This window comes from Bos indicus, chromosome 1, assembly GCF_029378745.1.
Source record: "Bos indicus isolate NIAB-ARS_2022 breed Sahiwal x Tharparkar chromosome 1, NIAB-ARS_B.indTharparkar_mat_pri_1.0, whole genome shotgun sequence".
In the NCBI taxonomy this organism is placed as follows: domain Eukaryota; kingdom Metazoa; phylum Chordata; class Mammalia; order Artiodactyla; family Bovidae; genus Bos; species Bos indicus.
Window position 1 is genome coordinate 7,219,826 of NC_091760.1, and position 19,238 is coordinate 7,239,063.

Here is a 19,238-nt window from a genome sequence, read left to right on the forward strand (position 1 = left end):
CTTTAGGATTGACTGGTTTGATTTCATTGCAGTCCAAAAGTGAAGTCGCTCAGTCGTCTCCAACTCTTAGCGATCCCTTGGACTACAGCCTACCAGGCCCCTCTGTCCATGGGATTTTCCAGGCAAGAGTACTGGAGTGGGGTGCCATTGCCTTCTCCAGATTAGCCCTGATGCTGCTGCTGCTAAATCGCTTCAGTCGTGTCCGACTCTGTGCGACCCCATAGACGGCAGCCCACCAGGCTTCCCCGTCCCTGGGACTCTCCAGGCAAAAACGCTGGAGTGGGTTGCCACTTCCTTCTCCAATGTGTGAAAGTGAAAAGTGAAAGTGAAGTCACTCAGTCCTGCCCGACTCCCAGCGACCTCACGGACTGCAGCCTACCAGGCTCCCCCATCCATGGGATTTTCCAGGCAGAAGTACTGGAGTGGGTTGCCATTGCCTTCTCCATTGCAGTCCAAGGGAGTCTCAAAAGTCTTCTCCAGTACCATAATTCAAAAGCATCAATTATTTGGTGCTTAGCCTTCTGTATGGTCCAACTCTCACATCTGTCCGTGACTACTGGAAAAGCACACAAGGTGCTTGCCTATATTCTTAAAATACCCACTGATCCCTGGACCTGGTCATGGCCCAGACCAGGTGCTTCTGGGCCACAAAGAGCTCCCCTAACTATGCACCGAAATAGCATTGCGGAGACAGCTCATGGTCTGCAAGCAGATGTGGATCCACTGGTCTTTACAGCCAGTTTTGGAAGACAAATAGCTCAAGCTATGAGTTAGGCATGATATTTTCAGTCTGATATACTTGAGCAAAAATCAGAATCAAAACAGAATCAGAAGAAAAGAAACAGAAAGGGGAAAAAAAGCATAACAGAGAAAAGCACATTCTATCCGTTCTCAAAAAAAAAAAAAAAAAATTATATGTCTTTCAATAGGAAACTATTTACTCCATATACAAAATGAGAAAATTGTGTCAGCGTGTGTCAGGGAATATTCTAGTTCTAGGAATGGGGGCTTTATGTTCTTTTACATGTTTAAGTCCCCTTTAGGAACAAAAAAATGAATGAAATCATTTTAACTAAGCGAAGTTAAAAATTGACTCTTATAAGAGTTAAATGCTAGCCACTTTCTTCCTCAATACTAAAATTTTACTTTATTTGGACAATGTATATCATCTTGAGAAAGAGCATACAAATGAAAAAGCATTAATGAAAATGTTTGAAAATAATGAAAAACTTTCATTTTTCTTCTTTCATCTCTTGATTTTTTGTCTCTTGGCCATAAAATAACGTATCTTATAAGAGGAAACAAAGTCACAACATTTGACTCACTTGCTATCAGCAGTTGTTATCAAGAGGTCTAAAGCAGAGTAGAAATTAAAGCGATTTCCTAAAATAGGGACAATAGTTTAAGTATTGTTTTCAGTTAAGTATACTATAATTGTCTTCTGTGCAAATGCTTCTACATAAGGCAAGCAAATTGTAATTATGACTAATATAATTATATATCATTATCTAAATTGCATATGCTTCAGGCTTGTCTCAGAAAATGGATTCCTCATGGATCTTATTCATCATAGTCATCATCTACTCACCCTGATCAATAATGCATTGGTGTTTCAGTAAATGCTTATCAACAATTAGTTTGAAAAACAACAAAAAAGAATATATAGGAAATATTCATCTAGGGATGGGAAGCAGAAGCACACAGGTAATTGTGGCAGTTAGGGAAACTGGACTGTGAAGGTCAAAAGATATTTCAGTTCAGTAAAGGACTAGGCAGGGTGTCTTTATAGATATTGAGGCTGGAAAGGAAGCATTGTTAGAGCATGAAAAGGGGACTTTTTACCACTTGGATGAGCAAGGAAGAGAAATGAGAAGTGGGAATTACTCTGCACCACTGATTGGAACACAAAATTCAAGAATATAACCAGCACCACAGAATCCAAACAAAAGGACACAATAGACACACTTAGTGGAAATAAAATTGGATTTCTGAACTGGGTTTTAAGACCTTGCTATGAACTATATGCTACATCAAGAGATAAATGCTACCAATTTCTGTACATTTTCAGAAAGCTCCATAAACTCCAGACAATGTACCGAATTGACTCACAGCATGACCCCCATGAAGGAAAAGTTGCCTCTAGGAAAAAGCTTCTGAAAATCCTACAGAAGTTAATGGAGATAACTACATCCTTCCAAACATATCAGGAGGAGGGTTGGAACTACACATTTTTAGAAGCATGAAGAAGGGGTTTGAAAACTGACTTAGTCCAAACCCTTAACACACTAGATTTGCACTGAACCAAAGTCACAGACAAATTGCTCTCTACTCTCACACAGCTGCTATGACCCTAATGCAATAGCTTATTTAGCAACTCTCAGTTAACCCATTAATCTATGAAGCCAGCCTTTGACTTGCAAAATATAGAGGAGTGATCTGAGTACAAAAAGTAGGATTGGGATATGATGATGGGAAAAGGGAAATTACAAAGTCAGGAGGTGTGTCTAAGTACATACGAGAGGAGGCTCCCTACTTGTCTTCCATACTGATGTATTAATGCAGAGAATGAGATTACCTATATCTCAGAGTGTTTATCAACAGGTGCTAGTATTGACCATAAAAATACACCATCACTTTTTTAAAGCAGGAGCTAATGTTTGGCATTATGGTCTCTCTTGGTGATGAACTCTGAAAGCCAAGTTCTAGGATAGGAAAAAAAGCATTTTTCTGTATGTGTCATAGCACTTTAACTCACATCTAGTTTGGCAATATAAGCAGCTTAGATGAGAGGTGTAGGCTTTTCCTGTCCACACATCATTTCCCGACATTAATTTGATATATCTTCCAGCATTATCAAGTGATAAAGTATACTTCTTCATGATATCCATTCGATCTGAATGATAGCCAGAAAATACATTTTGTGCTGTGTTGGTTCTGGACAAGTTGATTCCATAGCATATTCTTTAGGTAAAACTTGAATAGCAACATTTTCTTCAAGAAACTGTATCTATCCTGCTGTAGAACTCCTTCTACTAACACTTGACGGTATTCGTGGTGTACAAGTTGTTGGGACAGGGAAATGAAGGAACCGTGCTGTCCCTGTGTTCATACATAGAAATGAGAATACATTTCTGTAAATTTTGTTCTGTGAGAATGACCTGCTAACCAGCCTTCTGCTCACAATCTTGAGTCATTCTCCTTCAGTTCTGCCAAAATGTCTTGCTGTAATGCACACCTGCTCATGACATTCGTAGGCTTGAAACACTCCAGTGATTCCTAAATGTCTGTGGAGCAAAGTCCAAGCCAATGAGTGTGACTCGAAACACCTCTACAAACAGGCACCACTCTCCTTCCCAGGCTCATTTTTCATCATTCCTTACCTCGCACAACGGATCCATGGCAGATACAACTTGTTTTGTGTTTCAGGTTTTACTCAGGCTGTGAATCTTTGTTTGGTCAACTAACTTCTCATCAAATGCTTCACAGGTGGTTCAGTCGGTAAAGAATCTGCCTGCAATGCAGGAGACCTGGGTTTGATCCCTGCATTGGGAAGCTCTCCTGGAGTAGGAAATGGCACCCCACTCCAGTATTCTTGCCAGGAGAATTCCATCAACAGAGGAGCCTGGCGGGCTACAGTCCATGGGGTCGCGAAGAATCAGACACACCGAGTGACTTAACACAGTACAGCATAGCACACTTCTCATCCTTTGAGAGTTCAGGCCTTCTTTCCTCAAAGTACGTTTCCCTGGCCCTTTTTTTTCTTGCAGTTGGGTTAAGTAGGATCCATACTTCTTTCTTCAGTTACTATGTGCAGATTTTTTATCCTCACACGGTGCCTCATTGAAATACATTAATGTGCTTATTCCTAAACTACTAGGTATTCTCTTTCCTGATGCTTCTTGGCACCAAGAAGATGAGAACCAGGAACACCAGTGGTGGAAGCCCCAGTCCCAACAGTCAGAAAGGTTGTTTGTTCCGTGTTCTGTTCAGGCCCTCAATGGATTAGATAATGACTACTTACATTGGAGAGGGCAGTTTGCTCTATTGATTCAAATGGAAACAGCCTCACAGACACACCTGGAGATGATGTTTAACCAGATAACAGCATGCTATGCTATGCTAAATCAATTCAGTCCTGTCCGACTCTGTGCAACCCCATAGACAGCAGCCCACCAGGCTCCCCCGTCCCTGGGATTCTCCAGGAAAGAACACTGGAGTGGGTTGCCATTTCCTTCTCCAGTGCATGAAAGTGAAAAGTGAAAGTGAAGTTGCTCAGTCGTGTCCAACCCTTAGCAACCCTTTGGACTGCAGCCTTCCAGGCTCCTCCGTCCATGGGATTTTCCAGGCAAGAGTACTGGAGCGGGGTGCCATTGCTTTCTCTGGATAACAGCATACTATGACCCAATCAAGTTGACACAGAAAATTCAGCATCATGACTACAAATTTAAAGTCAAGGTTAGACTCATTTATGCTGCTGCTGCTGCTAAGTCGCTTCAGTCATGTCCAATTCTGTGCAACCCCATAGAGGGCAGCCCACCAGGCTCCGCCGTCCCTGGGATTCTCCAGGCAAGAACACTGGGGTGTGTTGCCATTTCCTTCTCCAATGCATGAAAGTGAAAAGTGAAAGTGAAGTTGCTCAGTCGTGTCCAACTCTTAGTGACCCCATGGACTGCAGCCTACCAGGCTCCTCCATCCATGGGATTCTCCAGACAAGAGTTCTCCCCACTCCAGTACTCTTGCCTGGAGACTCATTTATTTATCATATACTTTATGTGTTGAGAGAAATTGCATAAATAGGAAATTATATTTCAGAACAAAGAATTTGATGTTAATTTGTAAAATGAAATACAGACGAGACCAGAAAAGACTACACCTGTGAGTACTGACATTAACAGTAATGAAAGCCAAATTCTAGAGTTTTGAATGTGGGGAAGAAAAATAAAAGATGGCTGTAAAAATAATCTCCGTTAAAATGTTAAATGCTTTCAATGTGGTAAGAATTGTATTCAGTTCAGTTCAGTTCAGTTCAGTCGCTCAGTCGTGTCCGACTCTTTGCGACCCCATGAATTGCAGCATGCCAGGCCTCCCTGTCCATCACCAACTCCCAGAGTTCACCCAAACTCAAGTCCATCGAGTTGGTGATGCCATCCGGCCATCTCATCTTTTGTCATCCCTTTCTCCTCCTGCCCCCAATCCCTCCCAGCATCAGGGTCTTTTCCAGTGAGTCAGCTCTTCTCAGCAGGTGGCCAAAGTATTGGAGTTTCAGCTTCAACATTAGTCCTTCCAGTGAACACCCAGGACTGATATCCTTGCAGTCCAAGGGACTCTCAAGAGTCTTCTCCAACACCACAGTTTAAAAGCATCAATTCTTCGGCACTCAGCTTTCTTCACAATCCAACTCTCTCATCCATACATGACCACTGGAAAAACCATAGCCTTGACTAGACAGACCTTTTTTGGCATAGTAATATCTCTGCTTTTGAATATGGTATCTAGGTTGGTTATAACCTTCCTTCCAAGAAGTAAGCGTCTTTTAATTTCATGGCTGCCATCACCATCTGCAGTGATTTTGGAGCCCAAAAAATAAAGTCTGCTACTGTTTCCACTGTTTCCCCATCTATTTCCCATGAAGTGATGGGACCAGATGCCATGATCTTAGTTTTCTGAATGTTGAGCTTTAAGTCAACTTTTTCACTCTCCTCTTTCACTTTTATCAAGAGGCTTTTGAGTTCCTCTTCACTTTCTGCCATAAGGGTGGTGTCATCTACATATCTGAGGTTATTGATATTTCTCCCAGCAATCTTGATTCCAGCTTAAGCTTCTTCCAGCCCAGCGTTTCTCATGATGTACTCTGCATAGAAGTTAAATAAGCAAGGTGACAATATACAGCCTTGACGGACTCCTTTTCCTATTTGGAACCAGTCTGTTGTTCCATGTCCAGTTCTAACTGTTGCTTCCTCACCTTCATATAGGTTTCTCAAGAGGCAGGTCCATTTAAATCTCTCAAAAATCCTGTTTGGATAAACACTGAAGCCTGAGATAACCCAGGTTTAGGTTAAGTAACTTGCTTGAAGTCATACTTCAGAGATTTAAAACCAGCTCTGTGATAAACCCGTACTCTTTCCACTGCATTGCTTCTGCCTCTTGGTCAAAAGGGGAAATATATTCAACAGACACACATGGCATGAACTCTTTGGGTATGGTATAGTCTCAGGATCTTTTTCACATCTACATATATCTAATGAATTTGGTTAAGTTGGGAGAGGGAAAATAGCTAAGTGCATACAAAGGACTGAATTCTCCTTTATCCTCATTTGTAAGTCAACTCAAATTAGGCAAGGTTATCATGAATAACCTAATGATTGAAGCTCACAACCTCTGGGGCCACCATATTTTATATCATGAAACAACCTAAAATCTCCATTGTGAGTTCTCTGAAGAGCAGACTACTGTGTTTTATCTGTTTTATTGTATTTTATTTGGCTGCACTGGGTCTTCATTGCAGCGCGTGGCTTTCTCTAGTTGCGGAACTCAGGCCCTAGGTCAAGGGTATTTAGTAACTGTAGCATGCAGGCTTAGCTGCACCATGGCATGTGGGATCTTAGGTCCCTGACCAGGGACAGAACCTGTATCTCCTGCATTGGAAGGCAGATTCCTAACCACTGGACTACCAGGCAAGTCCTAAACTACTGTGATTTTTAATTCCTCAAATGATGTTGATATATGCGGCCGCCTGAAAAGTGGCTCTCCCAAAAGATGCCCATGTCCCAGTCTCTGGAATCTGCCATTGTTACCTTATATAAACAAACAAACAAAAAATTGCATATGCAATTAAATGAAGGATTTTTCTTTAAATAGCAAACATTTATTTCTCACAGTTCGGATGCTGGAAGTCTAAGATCAGGGAGGCAGAAGGGTTGGGTTCTAGATGACAGCTCTCTTTCTGGCTTGCAGATGGCTGCCTTCTTGCTGTGTACCTCTCTCATATACCTTTTTCCCCCAGTTTTCTGAGAAATAATTAGCATACTTCACTGTATAGATCTGGGCTTTCCAGGTGGATTAGTGGTAAAAATTCCACCCACCAACACAGGAGACACGGGTTCTATCCCTAGGTCAGAAAGATCCCCTGGAGAAGAAAATGGCAACCTACTCCAGTATTCTTGCCTTGGAAATCTCATGGACAAAGAAGCCTGGTGGGCTGCAGTCCAAGAGATCACAAAAGAGTCAGACATGACTTAGCGACTAAACAATCACTGTATAAGTCTAAGATGAAGAGCGTAGTGGTTTGATTTACATGTATAATGAACTGATTACCACATAGATTCAGCTAGCATCCATCTTTTTTGTGTTTTTATGTTATTTAGTATTCTTTTTTCTCCACTTAAAGAACTCCTTTTAGTATATCTTGTAAGGCAGGTCTAGTGGTAACCAACTTCCCCAGCTTTTGTTTGCTAAAAAAAAAAAAAAAAAAAACACACACACAAAAACCCTTGGTCAATGAATTACATCCTTTTCTCAAAGAACAAAAAGGGGCATTACTTCACCTGGGCAGTCCCTTGAAATGGATTTGGATTGACCTTGGAAAAACAAATATTGTGATTTCCGAGATATTATTTAGTCCATGGGAAGACCACTTTACAGTCAATCTTTCTATACCCTCCCATCCAAAGTATGAAAATGTTAGAACTGAAGAAATAAATGAGTGCTCATAAAATACTGAAGTATTCTGCTATCAAGTTACTGAACTAACACAATGGTTTATAACACCATGATGAAACTGAGCAATTGGATACTGTGATGAACCTGAGGTATTGCAACCTTGACAGTGTTAAGGATTATAAGTGTTAAACAGTAACGCCATGTTCCTTTTGTCCATAGGCTCAGTGGGATGGCTTGACTGGGCGTATCACCTTCAATAAAACCGATGGCTTGAGGAAGGATTTTGATCTGGACATTATTAGTCTCAAAGAGGAAGGAACTGAAAAGGTAACCTCCTTGATGATAAATTTGGAAATTACAAAAGAACACCTCTTGTGCATTTTACTTGCACAACAAGTACAGGAAGGATGAAGCTATTTTCCCAGCCTATTCATTTATGTCCAGTTTTCTAGCTCACTCTCTCTGATCTGCAAATTGATGTTGATGTACTAGACTCTTAAATTGTCTGTGTTATCAACAGCAATGCTAATGGCTACATAGTGCTTGGCATATTTACAAGCATACATACAGCCCTAGGGGTGGGGATCATTAGCCCCTTATTCCACAGGTTCTAAGAAATTGAGCTCAGACTTGGAAAATCAGAAGCTGTCAATGATTTATCTTTGGAATGACACCCAAGGGTCAAAAGTGAATTTTAATTGTACTCCATTTTGAGATGGGTGACAGAGGACAGAATGAAGCAGAATGTAAAAGGCTTACTGAAGCAAACTAACTTTACATCCTTTATTTTATGAGGAAATATGCTTTAACAATGTATTTTAATGTTGAGTTTGATTTTAGGATTATTATAGTTGTAATTCTCAAGCTCTCAGTGTTTCAAGTTACTATTCAGGGCAATGCAAATGTCAGCTATTTAATTGATTAATAATAATAATAATAGGGACTTCTCTGGTGGTTCAGTGGTTGACTCTGCACTCACAGTGCAGGGACAAGGGTTCAAACCCTGGTCAAGGAACTAAGATCGCACATGCCATACAGCATAGCTAAAAGATAAAATAATAATAATACAAATATTTTAAGAAATAATAATAATAAAAGAATTTGCCTTCTCTTTATTACATCAATTTAGTATTCACAATATATATCGTGAATTCACTATTAACTTTTAGAACCTTAAGGATAAAAGATCTTGAAACCCTCCCCGCCCTCCGGCCAAACAATTGTCTGAACACCTAAACTCTATAATCCAGTGTTGTTTTTCTTTGTTGTTTGTTTTTTTTTCACTTTTAGTGGACAAAAAGTTATGCTTAATGTAAAAGAACATCTCTGGGAACAATGTTTTACTTTGGGGGTGATTTTTTAAATGAGATAAGGTTTCCATTTCTGTTTTGTTGCTTTTGTTAACTGAGACACATTTGGAAAAATAAAAAAAAGGAAGTCACTCAGTCATGTCTGACTCTTTGGGATCCCATGGACTGTAGCCCGTCAGGCTCCTCCTTGCATGGAATTCTCCAGGCAAGAATACTGGAGTGTGTTGCCATTTCCTCCTCCAGGGGATCTTCCCAACCCAGGGATTGAACCCAGGTCTCCTGCACTGTAGGGAGACTCTACCATCTGAGCCACCAGGGAAGCCACTGAGACACATTTGCCCCACTGCCAAATGGCTTATTTAAAACAAAGAAAGATGAATCAGGCTGAATGTGAAAGGTAGTCTCTAGTGTTGAAGAGCTTGAGGAAAATAATGAGTCCACAACTTTGAGAATCCATATTAGTCACGCAAGTTTCCCCTTGCAAAAATGCCCTCTTTCTTCATCTCTTCTCTTCCTCTGTCTCTCTCTCCATATGTGTCTCTGCCTCTTCCTCTCTCCGTCTCTCTTTGCCCCTCTCACTTCCTCTCTGCCTCTCTCTCTCTCATTTCTTCACTCTGATTCCCTCTTCTGTTAGTTTGACGCACTCTGACAGAGCACAAGGCACCCACCTAACTTCTGTAATGGAATGTGGACGTTGGGCTGCAGGGAACAAAAGGGAAGAAAATCATACTTGTTGCAGACTAAAAGGCAATAAGAACTCTTTTTAAAAGAAAATGTCTGCTTCTCTGTACATGCTTCTCTGCCTCCCTCTCCACTGCACTGACAGACCGAACAGCAGGAGGAAGAAAGTCTGTTAAGGAAACATCTTTTTGGCTCAGGCTTGTGATGAAATAGATGGAGCTACTGTTATGCTCTCCCAGCTATGCATACACGGCAATATTGTGCACATTCTAGTGGTGTTTTTCTAACAAAGGCAAAATCGAATTAGATGAAAGTGTTTTCTCAATTTGTTTCTCAACTCTTCATTGTTTGCAATAACTTTTCTTTCTTCAGGTGACTTGGGCTCAGTTCCTGAGAAAGCTGACTGAGCCTTAAGGCAGTGAGCCATCCTATCGCTCTCAGTCGGCAAGGGAGGAAATGCCCAATCTTTTCATGTCAGCCTCGTGCGGGGTCCATAAGGAAAACTGTTAAAAAAAAAAAAAAGCCTATTTTCTCACTTTCACTCAAGTTTCTAATGCCAAGAAGCATCTAGTCAAAGAATAATAAGCACACTTTCTTCTCACTAAGGAATAATGTGTGTGTGTGTGTGTGTGTGTGTTGTTTGAATCTGGTTATAAATGACTTTGACAGGAATGATGAAGACCTTAAGCTCTGCAGCATAGGTGTGCATATTTGAAAGAATTTTGCCTTTTTTTTTTTTTTTGGCATGCAAAAGCAAAAGTGAAAATCAGGTTCCACCACCAAGAAGTAACTTCTGTAGGATTCAAGTACTTGGTCCATGTCTTTCCTGTACCTATTCTCAGGCTTTCTGTTGAATGAACATTCAAGATTCCAAACAATGGGTGGGGGGGTGACTCTGTTAGCACTCACGTGCCATGATGCCTTTTGGCTTCCATGCTCCATTTTAATTAAGTGCTATTTTTATTTTTCCCCTCTGAAAACCAAGGCTGCTGGAGAAGTGTCTAAACACTTATATAAAGTGTGGAAGAAGGTTTGTACATGGAGAAAACCTGCAGGAAATCTGGGAGTGGGGTGGAAAATACCAAAGGAAAAGCCTGCATCCTTCCAGTTTTGTCAGACCAGTAGCTCTCCAATTGCAGTTTAGAGGCGAAATTCCACTTAAAGGGAGAACATGGGTGACTGAATACGTTGTCTCTCAACAACATTGCCTGGCAATTGAAACAGACTTGAGGTGGATTAAATAATGATGGATTAAATATTTCCCTCTAGATTATTTTTGTTTCTCCTGGGTAGGACCAGTCCCTGTTAGGACTAAAAGCAGGTAGCTGCAACAGAAGCAGACACTGGTCCATTTATATTCTTTCTTGGCTCTAAATATTTTTTTTTCCCTAAGGGGGAAAAAATACAATAGATTTGATTCATCAGACTAGTCAGACAGGCTAAGGCTCCGAGGGGCCGGGACATCTCCTTCAATGTCACCACCACAAAATATATGAACCATTTTCAGAAATTCCCTTTTATTACACACCATCTTCATTTTATGCAGAAAAACAAAACCTTGTCAGTACATATTGTTTCATAATTTGCTTTAGAACCACAGTTTCCAGAGGACAAAAACGTTAGAGATTTTGCAAAGGAAATGAGATTGTCTTATAAATCATAGCACCTACTACTTCACAGCTTATTGTACGGTATTATGTTGTCAATGAATGTGCACAGATTTATTATAGATGCAAAAGTTAGACATTACAAACATTCTGATCAGGAAAACGTCCCAGTGATATGCAAACATTGTCTTTCAATCTATCTCCCTCGAACCACTTGCTGAACCACCTGCTGATTGACATATGGACCTTAAATTACTCCAGGTTGTTCAACTTGGACAGTTTTGTCAGGTTCACTTTCATCTTTTGAATTATGAGTTAAGTCACAGGAAGTGTAAACAGTTTCTCCCTGTAGTCAGAAGCCTTGTCTCCTCCGTTTTTGAGCATACTCAGATGAGCTCCAAAATGTCCTGCTTTTAAGTTTAAATAAGCACAGGTTTAATAACCTTGTTTTAAGTTTTGATGAATCTGGCTACCAAAGGCACAAGGAGGACAATCCCATCTCCTCTATGCTAATACACAGATGAACCTAACTGGTACCCAGAAAAAAGCTTATTACACTAATCCAGCTTGAGACTCCAGGCATTTTCTGCAATGTTGAATTAATTCAAACCAAATATCCTTGGGAATGAAATCCAAGTCCTGAAATCATTCTCAGGGGAGGGGAATGTCCTTTATTTGTCACTAAACTGCAATAATCGCCCCCACTTCCCAAGGATGCACTTCTTGGCTTTCCTCCATGCCTGTGTGCCTCTTCCTTCTGCTGACCCATTGTTGCCACGCTGCAAGCTGTATATACTGTGGTGTGCTGTTTTGTGTTATGACTGCTCATCAACAATTTGCAGTAATCTGAGTGCTAGCACAGGAGACCTGTTGAGACCCAACCAACACACTGTCCTCTCCCTACAAGATTCTACCTTACAGCAGAAGGATTCACCCCATTGCATTCTAATTCCAAAAGCTCTTCTCTACACGCCTACGTTTTTCAGTCGAGAACAGTCTGCCTGAAGTTCTTTCCAAGAAAAGGATATGGCGGTCTTTACAAAGCTCATCACTAAAATATATGTTTATAAAACTCATCATACAGGAAACAGAGTCACCTCTTTCCCCTAGATACTTTATGTCACTCAGCAATTTTGGATTTTGAGTTTACGTGAATCACACACCAGGTTTGAGAGATGGATCTTAGTCACTTCCTGAGCATTCCCTTTGTCACACTACCTTTTTTTAAAAGGGCTTGCTTAATTGCATTTAAGTCCTCATTTTCAAGTGCTTTCCTTTGTTGTCCTAGATGATAAATGACTGCTCCCTCATGCCAGTTTACAAAGTGAGAGAAGACAGGACCAGACTATTTAGTTTTTGAGTGTTCCTCCCCACAAGTAATTGATCCACCTTCCACTGCTTCTCACTGGTAAATTACTGCTGACCACTTTTGCTGTGCAGTTTGAAAACTAAGGTTCTGCTTCTTCGAGGCAATCCTCCAAAGTCGGAGGACAGGACTGAAATGCTAAATATCCAGGCACCTGGTTAACTGAAGCCCTCCCACCAGAGCTTAGTGACCGAACAACAACCTCCCAGCACGGATGAATCATGGGAGCTTGCTTTTTCAGAAAGAAACATTTGTTAATGTGTTATTTTACTTCAGTTAAATAAAAGGTAAAGCCAGTTGACAACTTTGGTTTAAAAGACACACATAACCCTGTATGCAAACATAGACACTCTACTTGCTTTGCTGATTAAAAAGTTCGAAAATACAAGGCTGAGGTCATTCAAACCTCATATGTAAACTCTCCACTTCCCATGAATCGCTTGATCTTTACTTTTTCTTGATATTCTTTTAGTCTAGATTTGAGGACACTTCTGTTACACCAACAGTAGGAAAAATTCTTCTTCTTTTTCTTATTTTATGGAGGAAAGTCTACACTGATTGGTACTTTGGGACTCATTAGGTTACAAATGCAGCAGCAATGATATCATACCTTCCACACTTTTTAGTGAGGCTGGTAAAAGAAACAAAGCCAGATGTTAAGCTGTGGGATGTATTTGTCTACAATTTCAAGTTTGTATTTTAAAAGAGAGTGATGTTGCAAGGCCAATCAGCCATGCCATTTCAAATATTAGTGTAAGTCTTTTAAACACTTGACTTTAATAGAAATAAGAGTTACTGAGAACACACTTCACTACTTAACAAATTGGCTAAAATGCAGTTTTTTCCCTCCAGCTTTCAATATTTAATTAAAAATTAGGTTCCCCTCTCCCTAGTGCCTAAGTCAAGGTTTAATTAAAGACACAGCAAGGGCCCAATTGAAACACAGTCTTCATAGAGTTAGAATTCAACTGTTTACAACCTAAAACATAGTTTTGGCTAAAAATTCATAGACTCCCTACTGTAGTTAGTCTGAGATATATTTCCTGGAAGCAAGGGTCCCTGCCCCAAAAAAGTGAGAAGAGGAGTGGAGTTTAGAAGAGAGGGAAGAAAAAAAAATTTCCCTTTTTCTTGAGTTCAAAGCCAGACAAAGAAAAGCAAAGGTTCTTTGACCAGCAGGCATGTGTTTCATGCATTCTAAGTGATGGATATTACACTTGATCCTGGAAAGACTGAATGGTCATTAAAGGTGTTATCCTACAGCTTAATCATACCTCTAGTACTCTCTCTGCAGACAGGATCAAAATACTTTCAAATGCAAAAACTACCCCCAAACCCCATTTACCTAGACCTGTCTCCTTATTTCACTATCTAACTATCCCTTATTAAGTATAAAAAGAAGACAGTAAAATTCAAATAGTTCACACTGATGAACAAATCTGTAATAATCCTTGAAACTACCTCAAAGAATTTATATTTCTAAAAAGAAAATTTGTTGAGCTAAATGAATTTTCAGCTGCTGCATTTGGGCAGTAAATCAAAGTAAGCAAATAGAAAAGGAAAGAAGCCTAACATTTCTACAGGTGAAATTTTATTTAATCATCAGAAAAGTTCTATTGTCTCCATTTTACTGGTAGGGAAATTAACTTCCCCATGATCACACTGCTGGTAAATTGCAAAGTTAGAATCTGGACAAGAGTCCATCTGAAAAGCTCATACACTGTCCAGCCAGCCCAATGTCCTCCCAATGGAAGAGTATATTTAGAGATCAAGCTTGGGTCTACCCTGTCCATTGCAGACTGCATCCAAGTATTGGTGTTCCTAAACTGTCCCTGTTTTTCATAGCTCCTTTGTCAGCTTATAAATTTCAAAGAAAGGGGATTTTACTAATGATTCCAAGTTCTTTCATAACAGGGCAAGCTTAAAGAAATTACTGGAGCGACCATTTTTATGTCCTTTATTGTGAACATTCCTTTATTGTTAACATTCATGCAGCTCTTAACATATACTAGTACTTTCACAGACATTTACCCATTTGATGGTCTCCACATCCTTATAAATTATTTTATAGGTAGAGATCCAGAGCTCAGAAAGGTTAGCATCTTGTCCAAGGCCACCCAGCAATCAGGTTTGCATTCCACCTCACTAGGCTGTCAGCAAATGCTTCCAAAAGACTTCAGACAAACAGCCAGTTCCCTAAGGCCCTGCTCCTAGATTGCCCCTAGAGGCAGAACAAATCAATCTACTTCTACAGACTCTAATAACCCAAGAGTGAGGTGGCCACGGGTGGAAATTGGGGTTACCATTTCTTAAAAGAACAAGAGGCTTCACTGACTGCCAATCACAATGGTTGCTTCTGTGACAGAAAGATCAATAAGCAATAGAAGTAATACCTTCACTAAAGGCATTCATGGTCAAGTGAACAAACAAGACAGATAAATAGATGATAAGAACAGAAGAAGGTCCGTTAACAGAGGTACAAGGGAGCTACGAACAGAGGTCTACCAGCGCCCACGGGAGACGCCCTCACCCAGCGCTAGTTCCTCAATGATGGACCCAGAACGTGGTCTCTTGCCCATCCACACTTTTTGTTCCATTTATCTTTCCCCTTTAGATGCCCAGCTTCTTCACTGTCCATCCTGCCTCCTCCGTCTCATTTCTCATAAGTTTTAAAGGCATTGATGGTAATACTTCGGCAACATAAGATCTGTATCAGTCTAATGTAAGCTCCACCAGAGCAGAAGTCTTTGTCTCTTTTGTTCATTGCTATGTCCTCCAGTGCCTAGAAGAATCCCTGGTTTATAAGTCAGTGTTCAACAAATACGTATTGGAAGAAAATCTGATACTCGTTTACTAATTCTTAATTTAGAAAAGAACATTGAACTTAATAAATTAAAAAGACCTCCCGTACCTGCACTCTACATAGCACAGATTTTCTGTTCCACATACGCAGTTGTTCTTCCATTGTTTCATTTTCCCACATGTAGCAGCTTCCCCTGTAACGGTGCCCTGGTGTCCTCTTCCCAGACTACGAGCTTTTGTGCCCATTCCTGGTGTAGAAGGGAGCTCTCTTTAGCATAAGCGCCGTCACTGACAGTCCAGCAGCCTCTGATGTGATGTGTTCTGTGTAGATTGGGATTTGGAACTCCAACAGTGGGCTTAACATGACGGATGGCAACAAAGACAGGTCCAATAATATCACCGATTCTCTTGCCAACCGAACACTCATCGTCACCACCATTCTGGTAAGTTGAGTCTGTGGAACCCAGGGCATCTGATCAAAACTCCTACTCTAGACCTTGAAGGGTTCCTCAGCTATCTTTTTCATGCCAACACCTCTGTCTGTAAAAGTCTGTTTTAATTGGGGCACTAAAAGCATATATTTACATATATCTGTAGTGGACTGAATTATCCACTTTCAATGTTGTTCTGAAGCTCTCTAATCTCCAGTCCATGCTCAGCGATGTTCTGCTCCACTCTATAGTCCTACCCAGATGATTACCCTTGCTGTCTGGCTGCTGGTTGGTTTCAACCAAGGGGAGATTCTGGTAAAAGACCAGGGAGGTGGATGGAGTAAGAGATGCAAGGAAATGTCTTCCCCTGCTTCCCAATGGTATTGTCAGAACCTCTGTCCTTCACAGCCACAGCATCTCTCCTGTCACTGATCCTGCTTCCATACTCTACCTGCGTTGCACACACGGAGCACTCTTTCCTCCCTTCTGCCTTAGCCTCTAATTATGTTGGTTGTGGGTCTTCCTGGTTGACACTAGCGGTAAAGAATCCGCCTGCTAATGCAGGAGACATAAGAGATTTGAGTTCGAGTCCTGAGTCAGGAAGATCCCCTACAGGAGGAAATGGCAACCCACTCCAGTTTTCTTGCCTGGAGAAGCCCATGGACAGAGGAGCCTGGCAGGCTACAGTCCATAGGGTCGCAAAGAGTCAGATGCGACTGAAGCAATTTAGCACAGAGGGTCGACATCCCACTATTACTCTTACCACCATCCCTGTTGGTTGCTTTTGATGCAGGAGACAGATGGGCTCCAGGTTAGACATTTATAACCAGCCTCCTGTTTACGGGACTTCCCAAGTGGCATTTGTGGTAAAGAATCTGCCTTCCAGTGCAGGAGATGTAAGAGACTTGGGTTCAGGAAGATTCCCCTGGAGGAGAGCATGTCAACCCACTCTAGTATTCTTGCCTGGAGAATCCCATGGACAGAGGAGCCTGGAAGGCTACAGTCCACAGGATCCCACAGAGTCAGACACAACTGAAGCAAATTAGCATCCATGCGTGCACCCCTGCTTATATTTCATGGGGCAGGAAAAATGGGCTTCAGGCCTGACCCTTAAAACTAGCCTCCTGTTTGCATTGTCTGAGACAGAAGATCAGTGGACTCCAGGTTAGGCATTTACATACAGCCTCCTAGTTTGCTCTCTGAAATGGAAGTAACAACAGAAGCAGGGATAAATACCCAGGCTTTGTCTCTTGTGGACACATTAGGAGAGCAATCATGCAGGAACAGAGAGGGACTAAACCTTGCCTGAGTAAAGGATCAAGAGATCACATAGCCCCTCTCCTTGGGGCAAGGGAGACAGTACACCTGTGCATAGAGGTTCCTTGGGGATCAAAATTCAGGGGATGCCAGGCCATAATAAGTCTTGCTTCTCTCCTCCCAGATGCCTTTGCATGGAAATCCATCTTTTCCAGGCGCACCTAGGAGAAGGTCCTGAGACAAATTAGCTGGGGAGCAGGTGGGGGTGGAGAACACAACTGGCCTGTGGGAAGACAAAGACTCAGAAAAACTATCCCTTTATAAAGGATAAAAACTTCCCAAAGGCACACCTCTCTTGCAGAGCTCACCTGTATGTCTTTCCGCTTGCACTCTGCTTTTCCAATAAACATTTTACTTTTCTCTTTACCTGCCACCTCCTCATCAGAATTCTTTCTTGTCAACATAAGCAAGGACTGGGGATTTAGGCCCTAGTTGCTGGACTCTGTGGTCTAGCAATTAGGACTCCTGGTCAGGGAACTGAGGTCTGTCTTCCAGCTGATGCTCACTGCTGTGTGCGTCCAAAATCTCCTTGGCATGCTCATTCTTCTGTACTGCTCCTTTATTAACTGTACTCCTTTTTTGAAAGAAAGGTGAAAGTGAAGTCGCTCAGTCATGTCTGACTTTTGCGACCCCATGCACTGTAGCCTACCACACTCGTCCATCCATGGGATTTTCCAGGTAAGAGTACTGGAATGGGTTGCCATTGCCTTCTTCAGAGGATCTTCCCAACCCAGGGATCGAACCTGGATCTCCTGCATTGTATGGAGACACTTTTCCATCTGAGCCACCAGGGAAGTCCTTTCCTAACTGCTTTTTAAAAACCTGCTCTCTGTTGCAATCCTATCATGCCCCATCCAGCCACTGTTCACTCACAGACTGTTCTTCCTCCCTCTTTGCTCCTCCCTAATCCACGAATTGTGCTTCCCAGGTGGCACTACTGGTAAGGAACCCACCTGCCAATGCAAGAACATAAGAGTTGTGGGTTCAGTTGCCGGGTGAGGAAGATCCCCTGGAAGAAGACATAGCAACCCACTCCAGTATTCTTGTCTGGAGCACCCCATGGACAGAGGAGCCTGGTGGGGGACAGTCTTTGGGGTCTCAAAGAGTCAGACACAACTAAAGCAACTCAGCCACTCAGCACACACGCAATCCAAGAAATAAATAGGAGTGGCCGCCTCTAAAATCATACCTTTTGGACAGTTCTCATGTGAAATTTATTTCTGAAACAGTTTCCGAGAATCATTCATCCAAAACAAAAATGTTTTTTTCTGGTGACTAGTTTCTCTGCAACTTTCTCATGGAAATATAGAGTTTTCTACTTCTATCACTTTGTTTGAGGATAAGCCTAAACATACAGGACGGATCAGTAATGTAGTAACTATTTTGATTTTATAAAATAAAGTAAAATTTTACTTAGTCAAATGAGAATTAATAAGGCTAGAGATATGTAGTTGTAAGGAAATGTCCTCATAGGACAGGGGATTTATCATATAAGCAAAGAATTTACCAAATGGGATCTCTGAGGTGAGTTCAAATAAGAAAACGTAACTGATGATGAAAGGGGACATCAAAGCGGTCTTTGAATAAGATATCCTGAAGGGAGCCAGGAAAAATATGTAGATAATAAGGGAAGAGTGAAACTGAGATGCAATTTAGCTGAAAAATGAGAAAATTAAAATATTTAGAGTACTTAGTAGACAGGAAATTTGAAAAACAAGAGAATATATGTGCTGATTTAGATTTCTTTTTGTAAGTAGGTGAAGCTCATAGATAAAAGCCAGGAGGGTAGGCGGGTCTAGCCCTGGAAGCTTAGGTGTAGGCATAGCTGGAAACCAGACAGCCAGACATCAGATCCTCCACTGCCTTCTTGGCTAGACCTAAAGTTTAAACGTGATCCTGTTTCTATCACACCGTTTACTCACAGTTCTGCCCTCAGCAGTGGAGGGGAAAAAACTCTCAAAGAGAGAAGAGGGAGAGAAAGTAACATATGAAGTGTTCTATATTTATAGAGGATGTACAAAAGATGAGCTTAGTAAAGGCAGAAAGGGAAGTGACTTTCTTTAGTATT

General features: G+C 41.3%; 1 protein-coding gene across 9 annotated transcripts in view; it reads left to right on the plus strand.

The window, feature by feature from the left end:
- GRIK1 (glutamate ionotropic receptor kainate type subunit 1) overlaps positions 1–19,238 on the plus strand; it is a 463,936-nt gene that overhangs the window by 389,177 nt on the left and 55,521 nt on the right. For 4 of the 9 annotated variants that reach the window (XM_070785918.1, XM_070785883.1, XM_070785896.1 and 1 more), the window contains exons 8-10: positions 7,879–7,986; positions 10,636–10,680; positions 15,752–15,865. In XM_070785918.1, coding sequence (XP_070642019.1) covers positions 7,879–7,986; positions 10,636–10,680; positions 15,752–15,865 — 267 coding nt within the window. The remainder of the gene's footprint in view (positions 1–7,878; positions 7,987–10,635; positions 10,681–15,751; positions 15,866–19,238) is intronic. The other 5 variants (XM_070785886.1, XM_070785902.1, XM_019957570.2 and 2 more) reach the window with 2 other exon arrangements.